Below are 18,010 nucleotides of genomic sequence, written 5' to 3' on the forward strand. Positions count from 1 at the left end.
TTTGGTATGACCAAATATTTGATGAAAAATGTTCTGCTAAATTAGAAGAATAACATGCAGGGGTGATAAGACTACCACCGTTTTTGTAAGACCCACTGAGATTATGCAGTTACCAACTACTAAATAAAACCCACTAGGGGAAAGGATGATATGGCACTCTCTACTCCATACATCCAGCTGAGGAGGCCTTAACCTACACCACAAAGAAGTAACTAGACATACTCCTTCCAGAGTGATACATTAGAAATTACAGAGTACATTTAACATTCTTGCTAAAAAGTTAACAACAAAATTTAACATTCTTGCTAAAAATTTAACATTTAACATTCTTGCTAAAAATCAAACCTGAATCTGATCAAGCCTCATCTAACTACAAGTACCCAGGAAATACAGGATATGAGAAACACACAAATGACAACATGGAGGTATAATCGGCAAAAGTAAGACTTTCTGAAAATTGTACAGAACAGTAGACCCAGATTCTCAACAAAGAAAATCAAGAAAAGGGGAGGGGGAAGAAAACTGACTTATACCTTAATCATTTCAACATGCTGACTTTCCCTGGTTCCCGATGCAAAAGGAAAATATAAAAGACTTTTTTGAAGTTACTGGGAAATTCTGACTACTGTTGGAGTTAGATGATATTAAGAAATTATTTTAGTAATGGGATGGGGTGACGTTGGACAAAATAAGTGAAGGGGATTAACTGACAAACTTCCACTATGAAATAAATAAGTTACTGCGATGTAATGTACACCACAGGGAATGCAGTCAACAGTATTGTAATACCTCTGTATGGTGACAGATGGTTTAATAGACTTACCACTATCAATTTGTAATGTATGTAAATGTTGACTCATGATGTTGTACAACACCTGGAACTAACATAATATTTTATGTCAACTTTACATCAATTAAAAAATAAAAAGTTATTTTAAATTTTATTAGGTACAATGATATAAATATCATCTTTACAGAATATATCTATTAGATACAAACACTGAAGTATTTAGGAGTGATATAAACACAACCTCTGAGATTTGCTTTAATATTCTCCCAGTGGAAGGCAAAAGTACATTATTATACCATTCATCCTACTTTTTTACATCTTAAACCTTCGTAAAGCTTAAAAAAGTGAAAAAGATAAAAGACAGTGATGAAAGAAACTCAAAGCACAAATAAATGGAAAGATATTGCATGCTCCTGGACTGGAAGAATATTATCCATACTACCCCAAGCTATCTAAAGATTTAATGTAATCCTTATCAAAATTCCAATGGCATTTTTCACAAAACAGAAAAGACAATCCCAAAATTTATATGGAACCACCAAGGACCCCTAAGAACCAAAACAATTGAGAAAGAACAACAAAAGAGTGGTCGTCCACGGTGGCCCACCAGATTAATCATCCAGCATGGTCACTCCTGTGACCCAAGTTCGCTCCCTGGCCGGGAGGAACTTTTCCATGTAGCGGGTATGGGGGGGGGGGGGGAATTCTCATCACAAGAGAAAAAAATTAACTATATGTGGTGACAGATGTTAACTAAACTTATCTAGTATCATTTCACAATATATACATGTATCAAATCATGTTCTGCACCCGAAATAATACAGTTTTTTTTTGGTCAACTGTAGCTTAATCTTAAAAAAAAAAGTTAAAAAGTCTAAAATTCAAAGCTTACTGCCAAAGGTATCAACTAATCTTTCTTAATCTTGAATGCATTTTTAAACATGAAAATAAATGTGTTCAGGATATAAAGTCAACAGAAAAATGTAACAAAATCAATCTAGTGAAAGCAGAAGATAAAAACAGAAATTAGAGAATTATGAAACAAAAAAAAAATTAACAAAAGCTGGTACTTTGAAAAGACCAGTAAAATAAGGTCTTTGACAAGAAAAACAAAGAAAATGGGTAAAATACACATACGAAATATTAATGAAAACTTTTAAAAGGGAGAATTAAAAAATGCTATAAAATTCTCAGAAATCTCAAACTCAATAAAACAGGTAATGGTGTAGGAAAGTACTGAATAACTGAATAAATCAATGATCTTAGAAGAAACTGAACTATATGTCAAAAAAGCATCTCTTGTTCCTCATGCCTTACACCTAAGCTGTTTAAAATCTTTGTAATATGTAGGGAAAATGATGGGATGGGAGGTACATACAATGCTGATTAGCTTTGGAAAATTACCGGATTTACTTTCCTTTTTGCCTAAAACGCTGTTTCTGCATCAAGCATGCTTTTTATATAATTAAAAAAAAAAATCATAGGGAAATAAGGGGAAAATTCTTCAAAGAAATATATCATTGTTCTCTCAAGCACTACCATCTTATTTTTTGATAATGCAAATATGGTACTCCCCAATTAACTTATAAATTTAATACAATTATAATCAAAACCTGAAAACTCTTTAGAACTTATTTAATTGATCTTAAAAGAAAATGCCGAGACAATTTTAAAGGAAAGTTGGAAAATTTACTCTCCAAGATTTCAAGACTTACTGTGATGTTGCATTAAGTTAAGACATTGTGGTAGTGGGACAGGAAAAGACAATGAAACATAACAGATAGCTCAGGGAAAGTTTCATACTAAATGGAAACCTGACAGCAAACACTGCAGATTTGTGGGAAAAACATGAACTACTGAACTATTCAAATTTGTTAACCATAAAGGAAAAATCATTAAACCTTTACAACAGAGTACACAAAAATTAAATTCCAAGTAGACTGATGCCTAAATATGAAAATAAAAATTAAAAAAATTTCAAAATAAAGTCCAAAGGACTATATGTAAAACCTCAAGTTTAAGAACAAGTTCTTAAAACTAAAATCTAAGAATTCCCATTGTGGCTCAGCAGGTTAAGGACCCAGTGTCTATGTGAGGATGCAGGTTAGACATCTGGCATCACTCAGTGGGTTAAGGATGCAGGATTGCTGCAAGGTGTAGCAAAGGTTGCAGATGCAGCTTGGATCCAGTCTTGCCACTAAATGACAGCACTCTTTTAAAAACTGGTGATTCAAGGACACTAAGAATAGAACACATGCTTCTTGAGGGCGGAGACCTTATTTGTTTTACTGTTCTTCCGACATCAATAGTGCATGTTAAATAGCACATACTCAGGAATAATTTAATGACTCCGGAAGGGTGTCTGGCTTCAATGTGCTGATAATCTTATGGGTCACTTATCAATAAAAAAGAGATAATATCAGTTTTATTGCAATCATTCTTTTTGCTAGAGATCCAGAAGAGCTGTATGTTTTATGCTTCATCTAGTTTTAAGAAATAAATACAAGGTTTAAGCAAATGCCCTATGACTACAGTGGGGGAGATTCGTTTTGGTTGGCAGGATCAGAGAGTAGATTTCATGAAATTAGTGCATCGTGACCTGTGCGTTGTAAATGTTTGGGAGTGGAACTGAGCAGTATATGTTGAGGGGATGACATGGCCAAAGTTATATCAGTAAGTTGGCACAAATTCACAGCCGTTGAACTGCCAGCAGAATAATTTGGATTTATGGCAAAGGGTTTGGGAGTGAGAGAGAAGATGGAATGGCAGATACGGTGGAGAAAAACCTCAGGTATAGGTTTTCAATTTGATAGATTAATATGCCTTTCAAATTCCTTTCAGTCTACAAATTCTCCTTTTATTACTATAAGGTTCTTGATAACTACATTTTATTTTTGAAGAAAACTGGTTATTGTTCTTAGAGAGTTGCCCACGCAGTTTGCAACTCCTGATTGTATTCTGATATTATAATTAATGTTGTTCATATACGTCAATTGATAGTTGGATCTAGAGATAACAGATTCTTTTTGTTTTCAGAAATACAAGCAGTGATAAGTTTTTCTATTGGAAGACGTGATATCTGCTTTTTTTGCATATATTTATGGTGTTTCTGTCAAGAACCTTACTTGTTCTAACTTTGTCTTCACCTTGTGTTCAGTACAGCTTGCTCAATAAACACGTTCATCAGTATTCTTAAGGATATCTACAAAGAAGTATGTTGTTAAAGTCCAATTAAGGGAGTTCCTGTTGTGGCTCAGAGGGTAAGAATCCAATTAGTATCCGTAAGGATGCGGGTTCCATCCCTGGCCTTGCTCAGTGGATTAAGGTCCTGGTGTAGCCATGAGCTGTGGCGTACAGGTTGCAGACCCGGCACAGCTTGGATCTGATTGTGGCTGTGCGTAGGCAGCAGCTGCAGCTCCAATTCAACCCCTAGCCAGGGAAACTTCTATATGCTGCAGGTGCAGCTATAAAGAGCAAAAAAAAATGAAAGTATGATTAAGATTTATGTAACAGAAATAAAGTATTAAGATTTAACATAAATTGGAATTATTGATGGTGGACAAGAAATGTTCTTTTCAGTGGCGGTCTTGTCAATTTAAAAGCATGTGATTCAGACTTAACAGATTAGGACTGATCTCTAATGTTGGACAAGATAACCTCTGCGTTTCAGTTTTACAGTTTTAAGCGGTTTTAACAGGATCTACCTCAAAAATTGTCTTGAAGATTAGATAATGTATAAAAAATTTAGCACAGAATGGTACAGAAGTGCTCAGATGATGATGATGATACCTGTCGTAGTTCTTTAAACTGTAAATCTCATTTAGAAGGAGCACTTTAATAGAAGTCAACTTCATAGTTTTTATTTCTTACTGATTTCTAGGAGTTTTTATATATTGTGGATTCTAAAGCTTTGTTAGTTGTGCATGCTACAGATAACTCCTTCCTGTCTATGGCATTAGAGACACTATAAAGGTCTCTAATTTAAAATCTTAATATGAATACCCAAACAAGTATTATGTAACATTTAAAGAAAGCTCAAAATCTAAAAACCCAAACAACAGTTTTTGGTAACACACCTGTTATGAATCAGTTATGTTCAACTACCACAAAAAAAAAAAATCTTTAGCATTATTTCACTGCAATTATCCAAGAATGCCAATAATGATGAATAAATAGCCACATCACAACTTAAACTGTGCATTCTGCAATTAACCAGTATTTTCAAAATACTAGTGAAATTTAACTTAAAAAAAAAACCTAACTACTTGGGCCTATTATTTTGCAAGAATTTCACAATGGCAAAATGGTTAAGAGTACATACATGAAACCTCTGAAATTAGTAACAAATTACAAAGAGTATAAAAAAACCATTTTAAAGAAATGCAACAATCTTCATATTAAAAATTCTCAAATGTCCTTTCTTGTTTGATAGTCTTAGTGACCTAACCAAATAGAAAGGACTCTAAAATCAATGAGAACCGAGTAACTACAGCATATTTATGAGGCTAATGAAAAATGAAATTTCAATTACCCCAAAGCTATAAAAATTGAATATTTTATATACAGTATATAAATCAGTTAATACTAATAGAAGACTTAGTTCATGGGAAATATTTCATGCACAGTCACATTTAATCTTTAAAATTACTATACTCTCAATGAAACTAAAGATAAGCATTCAAGTATCAAATAGACCCCAAAAAAATGAAATTATACTACTTAATAGTTCAAATACATCTAATGCCCAAAACTCTATGGAGTAAAAAGTAATAAAATATAAGAAAAGTACCTATGATGCATATGCATCAATTTTCTTTTTACACAGTTGTAACAAGATAAAGAAATCATTAAAACAGACCTCATATACAGAGGCAGTTCACAGAAACAGAAATAGTCAAAATTTTTAAATTCTCACTCATTTCAAAATATGAATTACAAAACTTTTTTACCCTAAAATTAGCAAATATTCTAAGTATTTATAAAACCCAGAATTGGTTAAGGGAAGGAAAAATAAGCACTCCCATACACAGTTGTAGAAAACAAATTAGTAAGAATCCTTTCGGCATTGTAGGTTTCACAAATTTTTTTTTTAACTTTATTTATTTATTTATTTGTCTTTTTGCTATTTCTTTGGGCCACTCCAGCGGCATATGGAGGTTCCCAGGCTAGGGGTCAAATCGGAGCTGTAGCCACTGGCCTACGCCAGGGCCACAGCAAAGCGGGATCCGAGCCGCGTCTGCAACCTACACCACAGCTCACGGCAACGCCGGATCCTTAACCCACTGAGCAAGGCCAGGGATCGAACCCGCAACCTCATGGTTCCTAGTCGGATTCGTTAACCACTGCGCCACAACAGGAACTCCAAATTTTTTAACTGTAAACTTCATTTGGTACAGCATTTTTATTTCTATTTTTAATATGTCCACTTTTTAACTGCAAAGGGAATTAGACTAAAATGTTCATCAATGTGAAACCAAAGTGTTGTGTGTCAAGCAACTACACTGTGGTGCATCCACATACAAAGACTGAGGTATATCTCTAACTGCAGAGACCAGAATACGTAATTTAAAAAAAAAAAAAAAAAAAAAAAAAAAGAACTTCTTTGGGGCAAGAAGTGGGGGAGGAGAAGAGAGAGGGAGGAAGGAAAGAAAACACAGAGAACAATGATTTTCAAGACCACTGGACATCAGACAATGGTGGACAATGATTCCTGAGAGTCAACAAGCGAGGTGATGGTCCCAGCTTACTCACTTAAGAAAAAGTCCAGGTCATGGCACAACTCAGACAGGGAAATGGGTCAACTTTTGAAAACTCCCTGAGAACTAAAAAAGAGCCAAAGAATCCAAGGATACCAAAGCAACTAGACCTGGTACGGCAGGGTTCCAGAGTGCTGTACAGAGAGAACTCTGGAAATCTTCGGAGACTCCTCCCTGAGTATTCAATGTATGTGCATAACTATGTTAAGGGGAATGTAGAAGATACTTTTCTTGTTGTTTAAATCTTTTAAAAAGATAACTGGCTTTTAAACACAAAGAAAGCAGTGTAGAATTTATAACATGTGGGAGTAAAATGTCATAACAACAGTACTTGGACTAGGAAGGGAGAAGTACTCTAATATTCACAAAGCGTATGTAAAGTGGCATAAATACTACTGGAGGGAAGACTGCGGTAAATCAGAGATGTAGGCTTATAACAGCTACCAACGTGAGAAAATATATATGTAGGCCAATCAGCTAACCAGATAAAATGGATTTTTAAAACATACTCAATCCAAAAGAAAGCAGAAAAAAAAGGAAGAAAGAAAATAAGGGACAAACAGAAAAAAAACAACAAAGTGGTACTTCTAAAACTAACCATGTCGGAGTTTCCGACGGAGCAGCCCAAGAAATGGCAAAAAGACAAAAAATAAATAAATAAAATAAAACTAACCATGTTAATATATATTAACACTGAATGTGCAGGGTCTTAATCAAAAGAGCGTATAAAACAGGATTTAAAAATCAAGTCTATTTTATGCCATCTACAAGACACTTTTTTTTTTTTTGTCTTTTTAGGGCCACAGCCGCAGCATATGAAGGGAGATTCCCAGGCTAGGTAAGGGTTGAATCAGAGTTGCAGACGCTGGCCACAGCCCCAGTCACACCAGATCCGCATCGTGCCTATGACCTACACCACAGCTCACAGCAACGCTGGATCCTTAACCCACTGAGCAAGGCCAGAGATCAAACCTGCATCCTCATGGATACTGGTCAGATTCATTCCCGCTGAACCACAATGGGAACTCCAAGAAATACACTTTAAATTTAAGGATACAAATAGATTTAAAATAACTGAAAAAGATATAAAAACGGTCACTGCATAATAATAAAGAGATCAACAAATAAAGAGGACATAATAATTCTAAACATTTATGGACTAATGTTACAAAAAACATAAAAACTGGTAGATATGCAAGGAAAAACAGACAAATGCACAAAAATATAGGAGATTTCAATATTGTTTTCTCAACAAGTGACAGAACAACCATAGACATAAAATCAGGAAAGACAGATCTTGTGAGCAACAATATCAACAAACATAACCGGAACGTATAGAGCACATCACCCAGTAACAGAATACACATCCCTATCAAAAGCACATAAAACTGACAGGATATATGATGTCTGAACCATAAAACAGTAAAACAAAGTCACAAAGACTCAAGTGTTTGAATATACGTCCTCTAGGCACAATGGAATTAAATCTGGAATAAATAATAGAAAAATATATGGAAAATTCCAAATAGCTGGAAATTACATAACATTTCTCAATAACCCACAGGTCAAAGAAATTTAAAAATATAAGAACAAATTATATTAATAATAAAAACATGAGGATTATTTTGAGCTGAATGAAAAGTACACAAGTCAAATTTTGAGGGATGCCATAAGAGCAACACTTATATGAAAACACATAGCATTAAACCTCTGAATTAGAAAAGGTATCATGTCAATGACATCAACTTAAATGCTACCTAAGCAGGAAGAGAGCAAACTAAATACAAAGCAGAAAACTAAAACAGCAGAAATCAATAAAATAGCTAACAGAAAAGAGAAAACTCAATGAAAGCAAAGGCTGCATTTTATATTTTTATTAATAAAATCGATAAAACTCTAGCCAGACTGACAATGAAAAAAAGAGAAAAGACACAAACTATCAATATCAGGAACGAGAAAGGCGCCATCACTACAGACTATACATATTAAAAATATAACAATATCATGAACAACCCTATGCAAATAAGTGTCAGCAACTTAGATGAAAGAGACTAAACCTATGGAAGACAAAATTACCAGAGCTCACTCAAGAAAAAATAGGTAATCTATCGGAACAATCCTGTATCCATGCAGTAAATTTAATGTGTAGTTTAAAACCTCCCCACAAAGAAAATAAACACCAGGTCCACACAACTTCACTGGTGAACTATACCAAACATTTAAGAAAAAAATATCACTTAGGATATGTATTCTAGAATTGAACAAAGAATGCCTGCTCTCATCATTTAAACTGCTCTACAGATTCAAGTTAATTTCAATTAAATCCCAGCAGGCTATTGTGTAGAAACTGACTCATAAGAAAACGTAAAGAACCCAAAAAGTCAAAACAAATTTGAAAAACAGCAAAGTTCTACTTGATTTCAAGACTTCATATAAAACTATAGTAAGACGGTATGTTTTTGGCAACTAAATAAACAAAAATGGGTCAATGGAAAAGAATACAGTATCACAGGTACATACTATTATTGATTTTTGACAAAGGTGCAAAGCCAATTCAATGGAGAAAGAATAGTCTTTTCAACAAATGGTGCTAGAACAAGTGGATGTCCACATCCAACTCCCAAAAAAGTTGATTCATACACTGGACCGTATTAAAAAAATTAACTCAAAAAGACTTAAATGCAAAACTAAAAACTATGAAACTTCTTTTAGAAGACAAAGGAGAGGAGTTCCTCGGTGGTGCAGTGGGTTAAGGATCCAGCATTGTCACTTCAGTGACTCAAGGCAACTGCTGTGGCATGGGTTCGATATCTGGCCTATGAACTTTCACAGGATCTGGGAGCAGCCAAAACAAAACAAAAAAAAATTAAAAAAACAAAGGAAAAATCTTTGTGACCTTGGGTCAGACAAAGATGGTTTGTGACAAAGTGTAATCCAACACCTACCCCCTGCCAAAAAAAAACCACCTTGGTAAACTGAAGTTCGTCAGAATTAAAAACTACTGTTCCCCAAGATACTTTGAGAGAGTGCAAACATAAGTGGCAGAAAATATTTCAAACCATTTATCTGATAGAGGATGGGTACCCAGAATGTAGACTTCTCAAAACTCAAAAGAAAAAAATCAATTTAAAATGTGGGCAAGAGATTTAAACAGACACTGCACCAAAGATGACACAGAAAATTTAAAAGCCCATGAAAAGATGTCCAACGCCACAGATGTTACAAAAATGTAAATTAAAACCACAAAGAGATTACTATTTCACATCCACTTTAATGTCTATAATCAAGAACAGGCACTAGAAAAGATACAGATGAAATCTCATACCCTGCTGATAGGAATGTTAAAAGAGTATAACCAGTTTGGAAAATAGTTTGCAGTTTCTTAAAAAGTTAAACATATGCCAAACCATATGATCTAGCCATTCCAATCATAGGTATTTCCCCAAGAGAAATGAAAGCATATGTTCATAAAAAGACTTGCACAGGAATGTTCATACAAGCTTTATTTACAATAGCCCAAAACTGGAAACAACCCAAATATATATCAAGAGTTGAGTGGCAAATAAATTGCCTTATAACCATAAAAGGTAATATTACTAAGCAACAAAAAAGAAGGAACTATTGATGCACAACATGAGTGAAATCCCAAAATAATTATGCTAAGTAGAATAATCCAGACAAAAAGAGGGTACATATTGTACGACTAAGTTTAAAATTCTAAAAATTGCGCATTAATCTATAGTGACAGAAAGCAGATCAGTGGTTACCGGGTGAAAGGCATGTGGAAGGGATTATAAAAGGGCAAAGCGATACTTTGGGGAGCAATGGATATTGTCTTGATTTTATTAATGGTTTCATCGTTGTACACATGTCGAAATACTGTGTAACTTGAATATTTGCAGTTTATGTCAAATTATATCTCAATAAAGCTTTCTTTTTAAGGCAAGATGTAAGCCAATACACATGGCATGAATGCTTTTGTAAGTAAACAAGAATATTTATGTGTGGTAATTAATAAACTATTAATTTCAGGAAAAATGCAGTAAGATCTTTTTAACATAACTACCTATACCTAAGATATAGAACTGGTAATCAGGGAGAAATACTTTTCACTTTGAATTTTTTTTTAAAACATGTACATGTATTACTTTTACCTTTTTTTTTTTTTTTAATCTTTTTAGGGTCGCACCTGGAGGTTCCCAGGCTAGGGGGTCTAATCTGAGCTGTAGCTGCCAGCCTACACCACAGCCACAGAAACACCAGGTCCAAGCCGTGTCTGCAACCTACACCACAGCTCACAGCAGTGCTGGATCCTTAACCCACTGAGCAAAGCCAGGGATTGAACCTGCAACCTCATGGGTCCTAGTCGGATTTGTTTCCACCGCTCCACGCTAGGAACTCCTACTTTTACCTTTTAAAAAAATTTCATGAAAGCTTAATTACTTGTATATAGGTCTGATGCCATAGCAAAAATTCTTAACCATTATCCTAGAAAATTAGATAAAACATAATTTTAGTTATTGAAAACTTTAAACAACAGACAAGATAAAGATTAGACATTGCTTTTATATCATTTCCTAATGTTTTCTCTTCATACTACTAACACAGAAAATCGGCACAGCCAATAAACCAAATCTGAACATCCTCTTCTGAGTCTTCTCATTTCTCTCTGGTCGTTCTGGGTCTTGTTGAGTTCCTTCTCTCCTCATCCAATAATAGCTGACAATTCAGACTTGTATCATTTATTCTTTTAAAAAGTTCACATCCAGGATAAGCTGTATAGCACAGGGAGCTATATCCAATCACTTTTGATGGAACATGATATAAGATAATAAGGGGAAAAGAATGTATATGTAGGATAACTGGGTCACTTTGCTGTACAGCGGAAATTGGCGGAACACTGAAATCAGCTGTAAGAAAATAAACTTTAAAAAATAAAAAAACAAAAACTTCACTTTCAAGGGATATCTGTTTGGATGATAACTACAACATCTACATTTTGCACTCTCAACTTAAGAAAATCACTGCCAAATAAAAATAAATACATCTTCCCACAAAACTCATTATTTCTCCCCCAATCTATGTAACATGAACTTGGCAAATAAGCATGGACAAGTTTCCAATTTACTAGATACAGAGAATGGAAAACAAGCAAGAAAATACAAAATAACCCAGGTTCTCCAATATCACACTGTTATGGATGAAACTTTAGGAATTCCAAAAATTAGCTGCAATAGTCAGCATCACTGGACTAGGCACCATAGCCTCTCAGGACTACGCACACTTGAAGGGGGGGAAACATCATTGCTTCCAGCCAAGTATTTGAATACCAAGCTTGAAAGATGTTGTGCCAGGCCAAGCTTAGAAAATTTAAAAGATTTAAGACAAGGACCATGCCATCACAGGGCAGAAAGGCTTACAAACAAAAATTAAAATACACCACAATGTCAAAACATGCAAGGATGCAAGAAAATGAAAGGCCTATGCATTAGAATTGAGGTTTAAAGAATGGGTAGTCTTCCCGGCCACAGAGAGTGAGGAGGTGCCACACAATCTCCACCAGAAAGCCTACCTTCCCTTAATAGACACACAGACCAGCTCTTTAATTTCTGACTCAAATTTGAAGCCAACTGCCTAAACAGGTTTCCTTTCTTTTTACAGATCAGGGTAACTTAATTCTAATGAGGCTTATTATTGGCAAAAATTTCTCATTGTAAGACAAAAAAAGAGAGTGGAAAAAATTGTGATTTAGCTCAAATCACTTATCTGTCCACTTAAAACCGTAATTTCCCCTCAAAAAAAAAAAACTGTATCGTTTTATATTCATAAGAAGCCATGTCTGAAAGTGTTTTTTTAATTCCTTGACCACCATTCATACCTGGTTTAGAATGTTACTCTCTCCAACTGCCTCTCGAAAAAGTATGAATGTCGTCTGTTTAGGCTAAAACTATTCACACGAGCCAACTTTAGAAAAAATACTCTGCACTTGAGTTTTGAAAATTACAGTTTTTAAAAGTCAACAGAAAGCTTCTATCAATGATGATAATACATAAAGCAGATTGAGGAATCCAGTTTTCATTAGGTTTAAGCAATCTTTTCCTACCTTCACGCCAACTGCAACCTCAGTAACAATTCTGCAATGAAAAAAAAAAAGAAACAAGTCTCAACCTCTTGTTATTCCTCAAAAGAAACTTTTTAGGGTGGGTCATCATTCATAAACCTTGCACTCACGATGCAGATGGAAAACAACAAAAAGATGGTCAGTGATGTGTTACCAACCTGGCTTTCCAGAAATGACTTTCAAACGTGAGAGGAAACTCACTACACTTTTGCTATTTGTCAACACTTTAAACAGCAAAAAGAGCAAACTCCCGAAGCCTCTAACCCCCTTTTTACCAAACTAGTTACACTTAGATTAGTACTTTAAAACTTAATTCAACTCTTCAGTAATTCTGATAGAATCAGGAAACATGAGTAATTCCAGAGCAAGTTTTACCATCCGTTTCCATGTTGAGCTGGGGCAATAGCGAATTTCTCTGGACTTAGGTTTCATCTGGAGAATGCTCTCTAGAGCATCTCGAGGGTGATTTAAATTTTGTTAGTCTGCTAACTTTTACAGGATCTTCAGTTACTCTCTTTAAAAAACACCCAACCCCAGGCGCTTAAAATAAACTCGTATTTTACTCCTGACCCTTCAAGCACTGCCAACGAGCCCAATAAATGGACTTGTTGCAACGAGTTGGCTACAGCTGTACTTTCGCCCTACAGGGGTGCCTCCTTCCTAACGAGTTTAATTATTAAGGGACTTTTCAGGTGTGGAGCGTTAAGCACCACGGAGAGCCTGGTCCGCATCACTGCCCAAAGCCCTGGCCTCACCTCGCTGGGCACTACCGCCGCTGTCAAAGACGCAGCACGGCTGGGGCTTGGTGGAGTTGCTTTTTGTGGGTCCACAAACTGGTCAAAGTAGCCGAGGAGACGGCCCTCGTGCTGCCTATCTGCTCTGGTTTCTGCCATGGCTGGTGGCCTCGGCCCATGTGACTGATGTCGACCACAAACGCTTCGTTTTGTGCAGATGACTGAATTCCGCGGCCCCTCTGCCAAGCCGCCCAGGCTCGCAGGCCCCACAAGAAAGGCCTTTTTGCAGCCTCCCGCCCCCACCAGCCGCCGCCAGTGAAAACAAAGGAGTGTGACATCTGCCCTCCCCTCCTCCCGCCGCCGCCGCGCGCCTCCCCGCCCCCCTTCGCCCGCGGCTCCCACTTCGCCTTCCCCGCGCTCCCGCCACCCGCATCCCCCTCCGCCAGGGCGCGGCCCGGGCGGCCGCGGGGGCCACGGGCCCGCTCTCCCCCCCGGGGCCCTCCCCCAGGCCTGCCCCCCCCCCCGGGCCGCCACACGCGCTCCCCCCGGCGCCGCTCGCCCGGGGTTCGGGTCCCGGGTTACGGGCCGAAATGGCTCCGTGAGGGGGCAGGGCCGGGCGGCCCGGGGCCCCCACCCCAGCGCCCGCCGCCCCGCCGCGGCCCGCTCCCTCCGCCGGGCCGTCGCCCCCGCCGCGGCCCCCACGCCCCCGGGGCCCCCGAGCCCGCTTTCTGCCCGTTTTCCCGGCCCGAGCCGCCGGGGGAAGCCCGGGGAGGGGTGTGTGCGATGGGGCGGGGGTTGGGTAACGGCAGCCCAGCCCTGGGAGGGGCCGCCGGAGGGTTTCGGTCGGACCCCGGGCCGGGCCGAGGGCGGGCCCCGCTCCCCTCTCACACACCTCCTCGCCGGCCCCGTTACCTACCCGTCCATTGCCGAACCGGACAAAGCTTCGCTCACAAGAACCGAGCCACGCAGCCGGCGAGACACACAAGCGGAGAGAAAATGGCGGCCAGGGCCCGACGGAAATTGCCGAAGCTGGCGGAGCGCACGGGGCAGCGCGCGGCGGCGGCGGCGGCGGAAAGAGCCGAGCGCGCCGGCGCCCGGCGGCGCGCGGCGAGCGGCGGGGCGCGGGGACGAGGGGGAGTGGGCGCCGCCGCCGTCGCCGCCTACGCGCCGCCGCGCGCCTGGGGTCCCCCCGCCCTCCGCGCTCTGCGCCCGGGCCTGCTGCTGGAGAGCGCGGCGTGCGCGCTCTTTCTAGTAGCTTCTTCGCCGAGATCCCTGTGGCCCTCCTTGGCGCTGCGGGTGGGACGCCTCCGACCCCCCACGCCCGCTGCCCAGCACGTGGGAAGGGTGGTCTCCGGGCCGCAGGAATGCCCTCAGACAGCTTCCAAATCGGGTCGGGCCAAGGGAAAACGAATTTGAAGCTTTTTTCCAATGCCGTCTTCTATTTACAGACGGCTCCATCTCTAAATAAGCAAACCAAAAAAAAAACCTTCATCCCATTAGCCAAGACCGCTGCTTAGCAGAAAATATTTCCAAAGCAGGTCAGGGCATCATCAGACCGGAACCTAGGCTTTTGCTTCCAGACACTTGAGCTTCCAAGTGGAGGAAGATGGGGCTCTCAGGTGCATCGGTTGATGAGGAGTGGGCACCTGTAGGAGATGGTCAGGGTACTTGGCTGGGAAAGAGCCGAGGTTGAGTGATTTATTAAAGAGTTGGTACAAAAAGTGCTACCGAGGAGCTACCTTTCGGGGGCTTGAAAGAGCAGGTGGGGATGGGAGTGGTAGCTCCATCTTCCGCATTGGGCTAGAGATGGAAGAAACGTTAAAGTGAGCGACTCAAATTGATTGCCTTTTCTGTATCTCTCACAGTCTCCGTTTTAATAGCATATTGGACATTTTCTTTAACATGTTTTTACAGAGTCGTAACAAAGTTTGAAAAGGCATCCATTTTTGGAAAATTTGCTTAGTAGGTGACTCCTTTAACAGCAATTTTCTCTCTCCTCCACCCTTCACTCCCAACCACAACCCCCCCCCACACACACACACACTTAATCTTGGGAAATGCAAAATATTCCCTTTGTCTATCCACTTACTCTGGATAGCTTCTCTGGGTTTTCCTGTATCTTCCTCAAACACACCTCTTATCCTTTTATTATTTGGAACTTCACTGTATTAAATGGTATTTTCTGGATGATTCATAAAATTATGTTATTTTTTCAGTTGGGCAGACCTTGTAGAGCATCTTGGCCAAATGGAACTCTTCAAAGCCCTCAAATGTTAAAAATTCTTAATTTACTTGAGGGATTGACCTTTGACTCAGGATAGTAAAGGACCCATTATCAATGCCATTAATAATCACTGTTCACGCATTTGTGGCTTTGTCCCTGTATTTTCACTCAAGAATTAAATATGGAAGCTCCCAAAGGTTAGCAATTCTAGCGTCATCCTTTGTATTCCCCATATTGAGTCAATTTTGATTGATTAGCTCTTGCTTTATTTTGGCAAAGACAAACTGTTCCATGAAGGGAAGGAAGCCTGTCCTTAGGTGGCAAAACAAATTAGAGTAGTCACAAAAACACGTTTTTCTTTCTTATTCTCCTAGTAAAAGTACAACACTACAAACAATAGTCAATATGCCTACTTATTTATTTATTTATTTTTTTTTTTTTTTTTTTTTGGTCTTTTGTTGTTGTTGTTGCTATTTCTTGGGCCGCTCCGGAGGCATATGGAGGTTCCCAGGCCAGGGGTTGAATCGGAGCTGTAGCCACCGGCCTACGCCAGAGCCACAGCAACGCAGGATCCCAGCCGTGTCTGCAACCTACACCACAGCTCACGGCAACGCCGGATCCTTAACCCACTGAGCAAGGGCAGGGACCGAACCCGCCACCTCATGGTTCCTAGTCGGATTCGTTAACCACTGCGCCACGACGGGAACTCCATGCCTACTTATTTAAACCTCATCTCTTTCTAGAAAAAAGCTAAGGTTCTTTACATAAAGTACTAGATGAAATGAAGGGGAAGAGACAAAAGGACAAAATACAGCATAGAGTCAGGAGTGAGGCTGATGCAACAACATACATCACAAAAGCATGCTGCTTAAAGACAGTTAAATTTGAGCTCTTTTCATTTAGTAGCTGCGTGACACTAGGCATGTTCATTAACCTCTCCAGGACTAAATTTCACTTACCAAAAATAAAGAGTTTGGGGTTTTTGGGTTTTTTGGTCTTCTCTCTTCTTAGGGCCACACTTGTGGCACATGGAGGTTCTCAGGCTAGGGGTCCAATCAGAGCTGTAGCTGCCGGCTTACACCACAGTAACAGCAATGTGAGATCCCAGCTGGTCTGTGACCTACACTACAGCTCATGACCACACTGGATCCTCAATCCACTGAGTAAGGGCAGGAACTGAACCCACATCTTCTTGGATACTAGTCGGGTTCATTAACCACTGAGCCATGACGGGAACTCCAGGAATTTTTTTTTTTTTTTTTTTGAAACGAAAAATGAAAATAGGATTAAAATAGAACATTTTCATCCTGCATGGTTGTGAGACCTAAAAGCCTTACTAAATGTAAAGCACCTCTCCAGCTCAGTGATGGACTACACTAAATATTCGATAAAGCGTGCTATCATCATGTATCATTTGTGTTATTAAGTATTAGTATTCACATGAGAAAGAATGGATCACAAATTTGGCTCTTGGATTTTTTTTTATTAACAGCAACAATATTCATATAAATAAATCTATATAGAGATTTTCACAAAGGTTAAACATGTCACTAACATAATTAGATTGGCTGATATCTAGGGGACTAAATCTGGGAAAATGTCACAGATAAATTTCTAAAATCTCATCCAAATATAAATTTGTAGGATTTTATGAGTTAACCATGGGGTAGATTATTAATCTCAACATTAGCAGATGGTCAACCTTTATAATATATGACAAGATTATATTAGTGTTTATGGCTTCCTAACAAAATAAGGCAATAAAAAAGTGAAGTGCCTGTACAGTATTATTTTCTTACCCATATCTTTTTTCGGTATAATGATTTGTTCTTTCCCTTCTGAGTGGTAAATGTTTTGACCTTTTACAGAGATTTACATTTACGTGAACAATGATTAAATCTAAATTTCAGTGTATGCTAAGCCAAAATGAGGTCTAATATTGATGCAATAAAAACAGGAGAGAGGATCTCGTTCACAATGTTTCGGTTTTCTTCCTAGCCTCGCTTCTCACCTGCTTATGTTCTAAAGATTTCCCTGAACGTCTTTTATGCTGTGTTTTCTTCTCGTGGGGAGAGGAAGTAGTAATAGAGTCAATTAGATAGTTCTGGGGGGTATCTATATTTTTGAGTAGCAGGGATAAATTAAAAATAGAAATATAAATTCAAGAGATAAAAAGTATATACAATATGCCCGGAAAGTAGACAGAAAGCAGATTAGTGGTTGCCCAGGGCTGAGAGTAAAAATGGGGCGTAACTAAATGGACACAAGTGTTCATTTTAGGCTAATGGGAATTTTCTAAAACTAAATTGTGACAGCTGTACAATATACTAAATATACTAAACTTCATTGTATTATATACTTAATGCTGGGGAATTTCATAGTATG

At 38.8% G+C, this 18,010-nt stretch overlaps 1 protein-coding gene across 4 annotated transcripts in view; it reads right to left on the reverse strand.

The window, feature by feature from the left end:
• The window catches only part of PTBP2 (polypyrimidine tract binding protein 2), an 80,666-nt gene extending 66,193 nt beyond the window's left edge, over positions 1–14,473 (reverse strand). For 3 of the 4 annotated variants that reach the window (XM_021090155.1, XM_021090154.1, XM_021090156.1), the window contains exons 1-2: positions 14,318–14,473; positions 12,650–12,680 (exon numbers count right to left, since the gene is read on the reverse strand). In XM_021090155.1, coding sequence (XP_020945814.1) covers positions 12,650–12,680; positions 14,318–14,325 — 39 coding nt within the window. In that variant the 5' untranslated portion in view covers positions 14,326–14,473. The remainder of the gene's footprint in view (positions 1–12,649; positions 12,681–14,317) is intronic. The other variant, XM_021090157.1, reaches the window with a different exon arrangement.

This window comes from Sus scrofa, chromosome 4 (genome assembly GCF_000003025.6).
Source record: "Sus scrofa isolate TJ Tabasco breed Duroc chromosome 4, Sscrofa11.1, whole genome shotgun sequence".
In the NCBI taxonomy this organism is placed as follows: Eukaryota; Metazoa; Chordata; class Mammalia; order Artiodactyla; family Suidae; genus Sus; species Sus scrofa.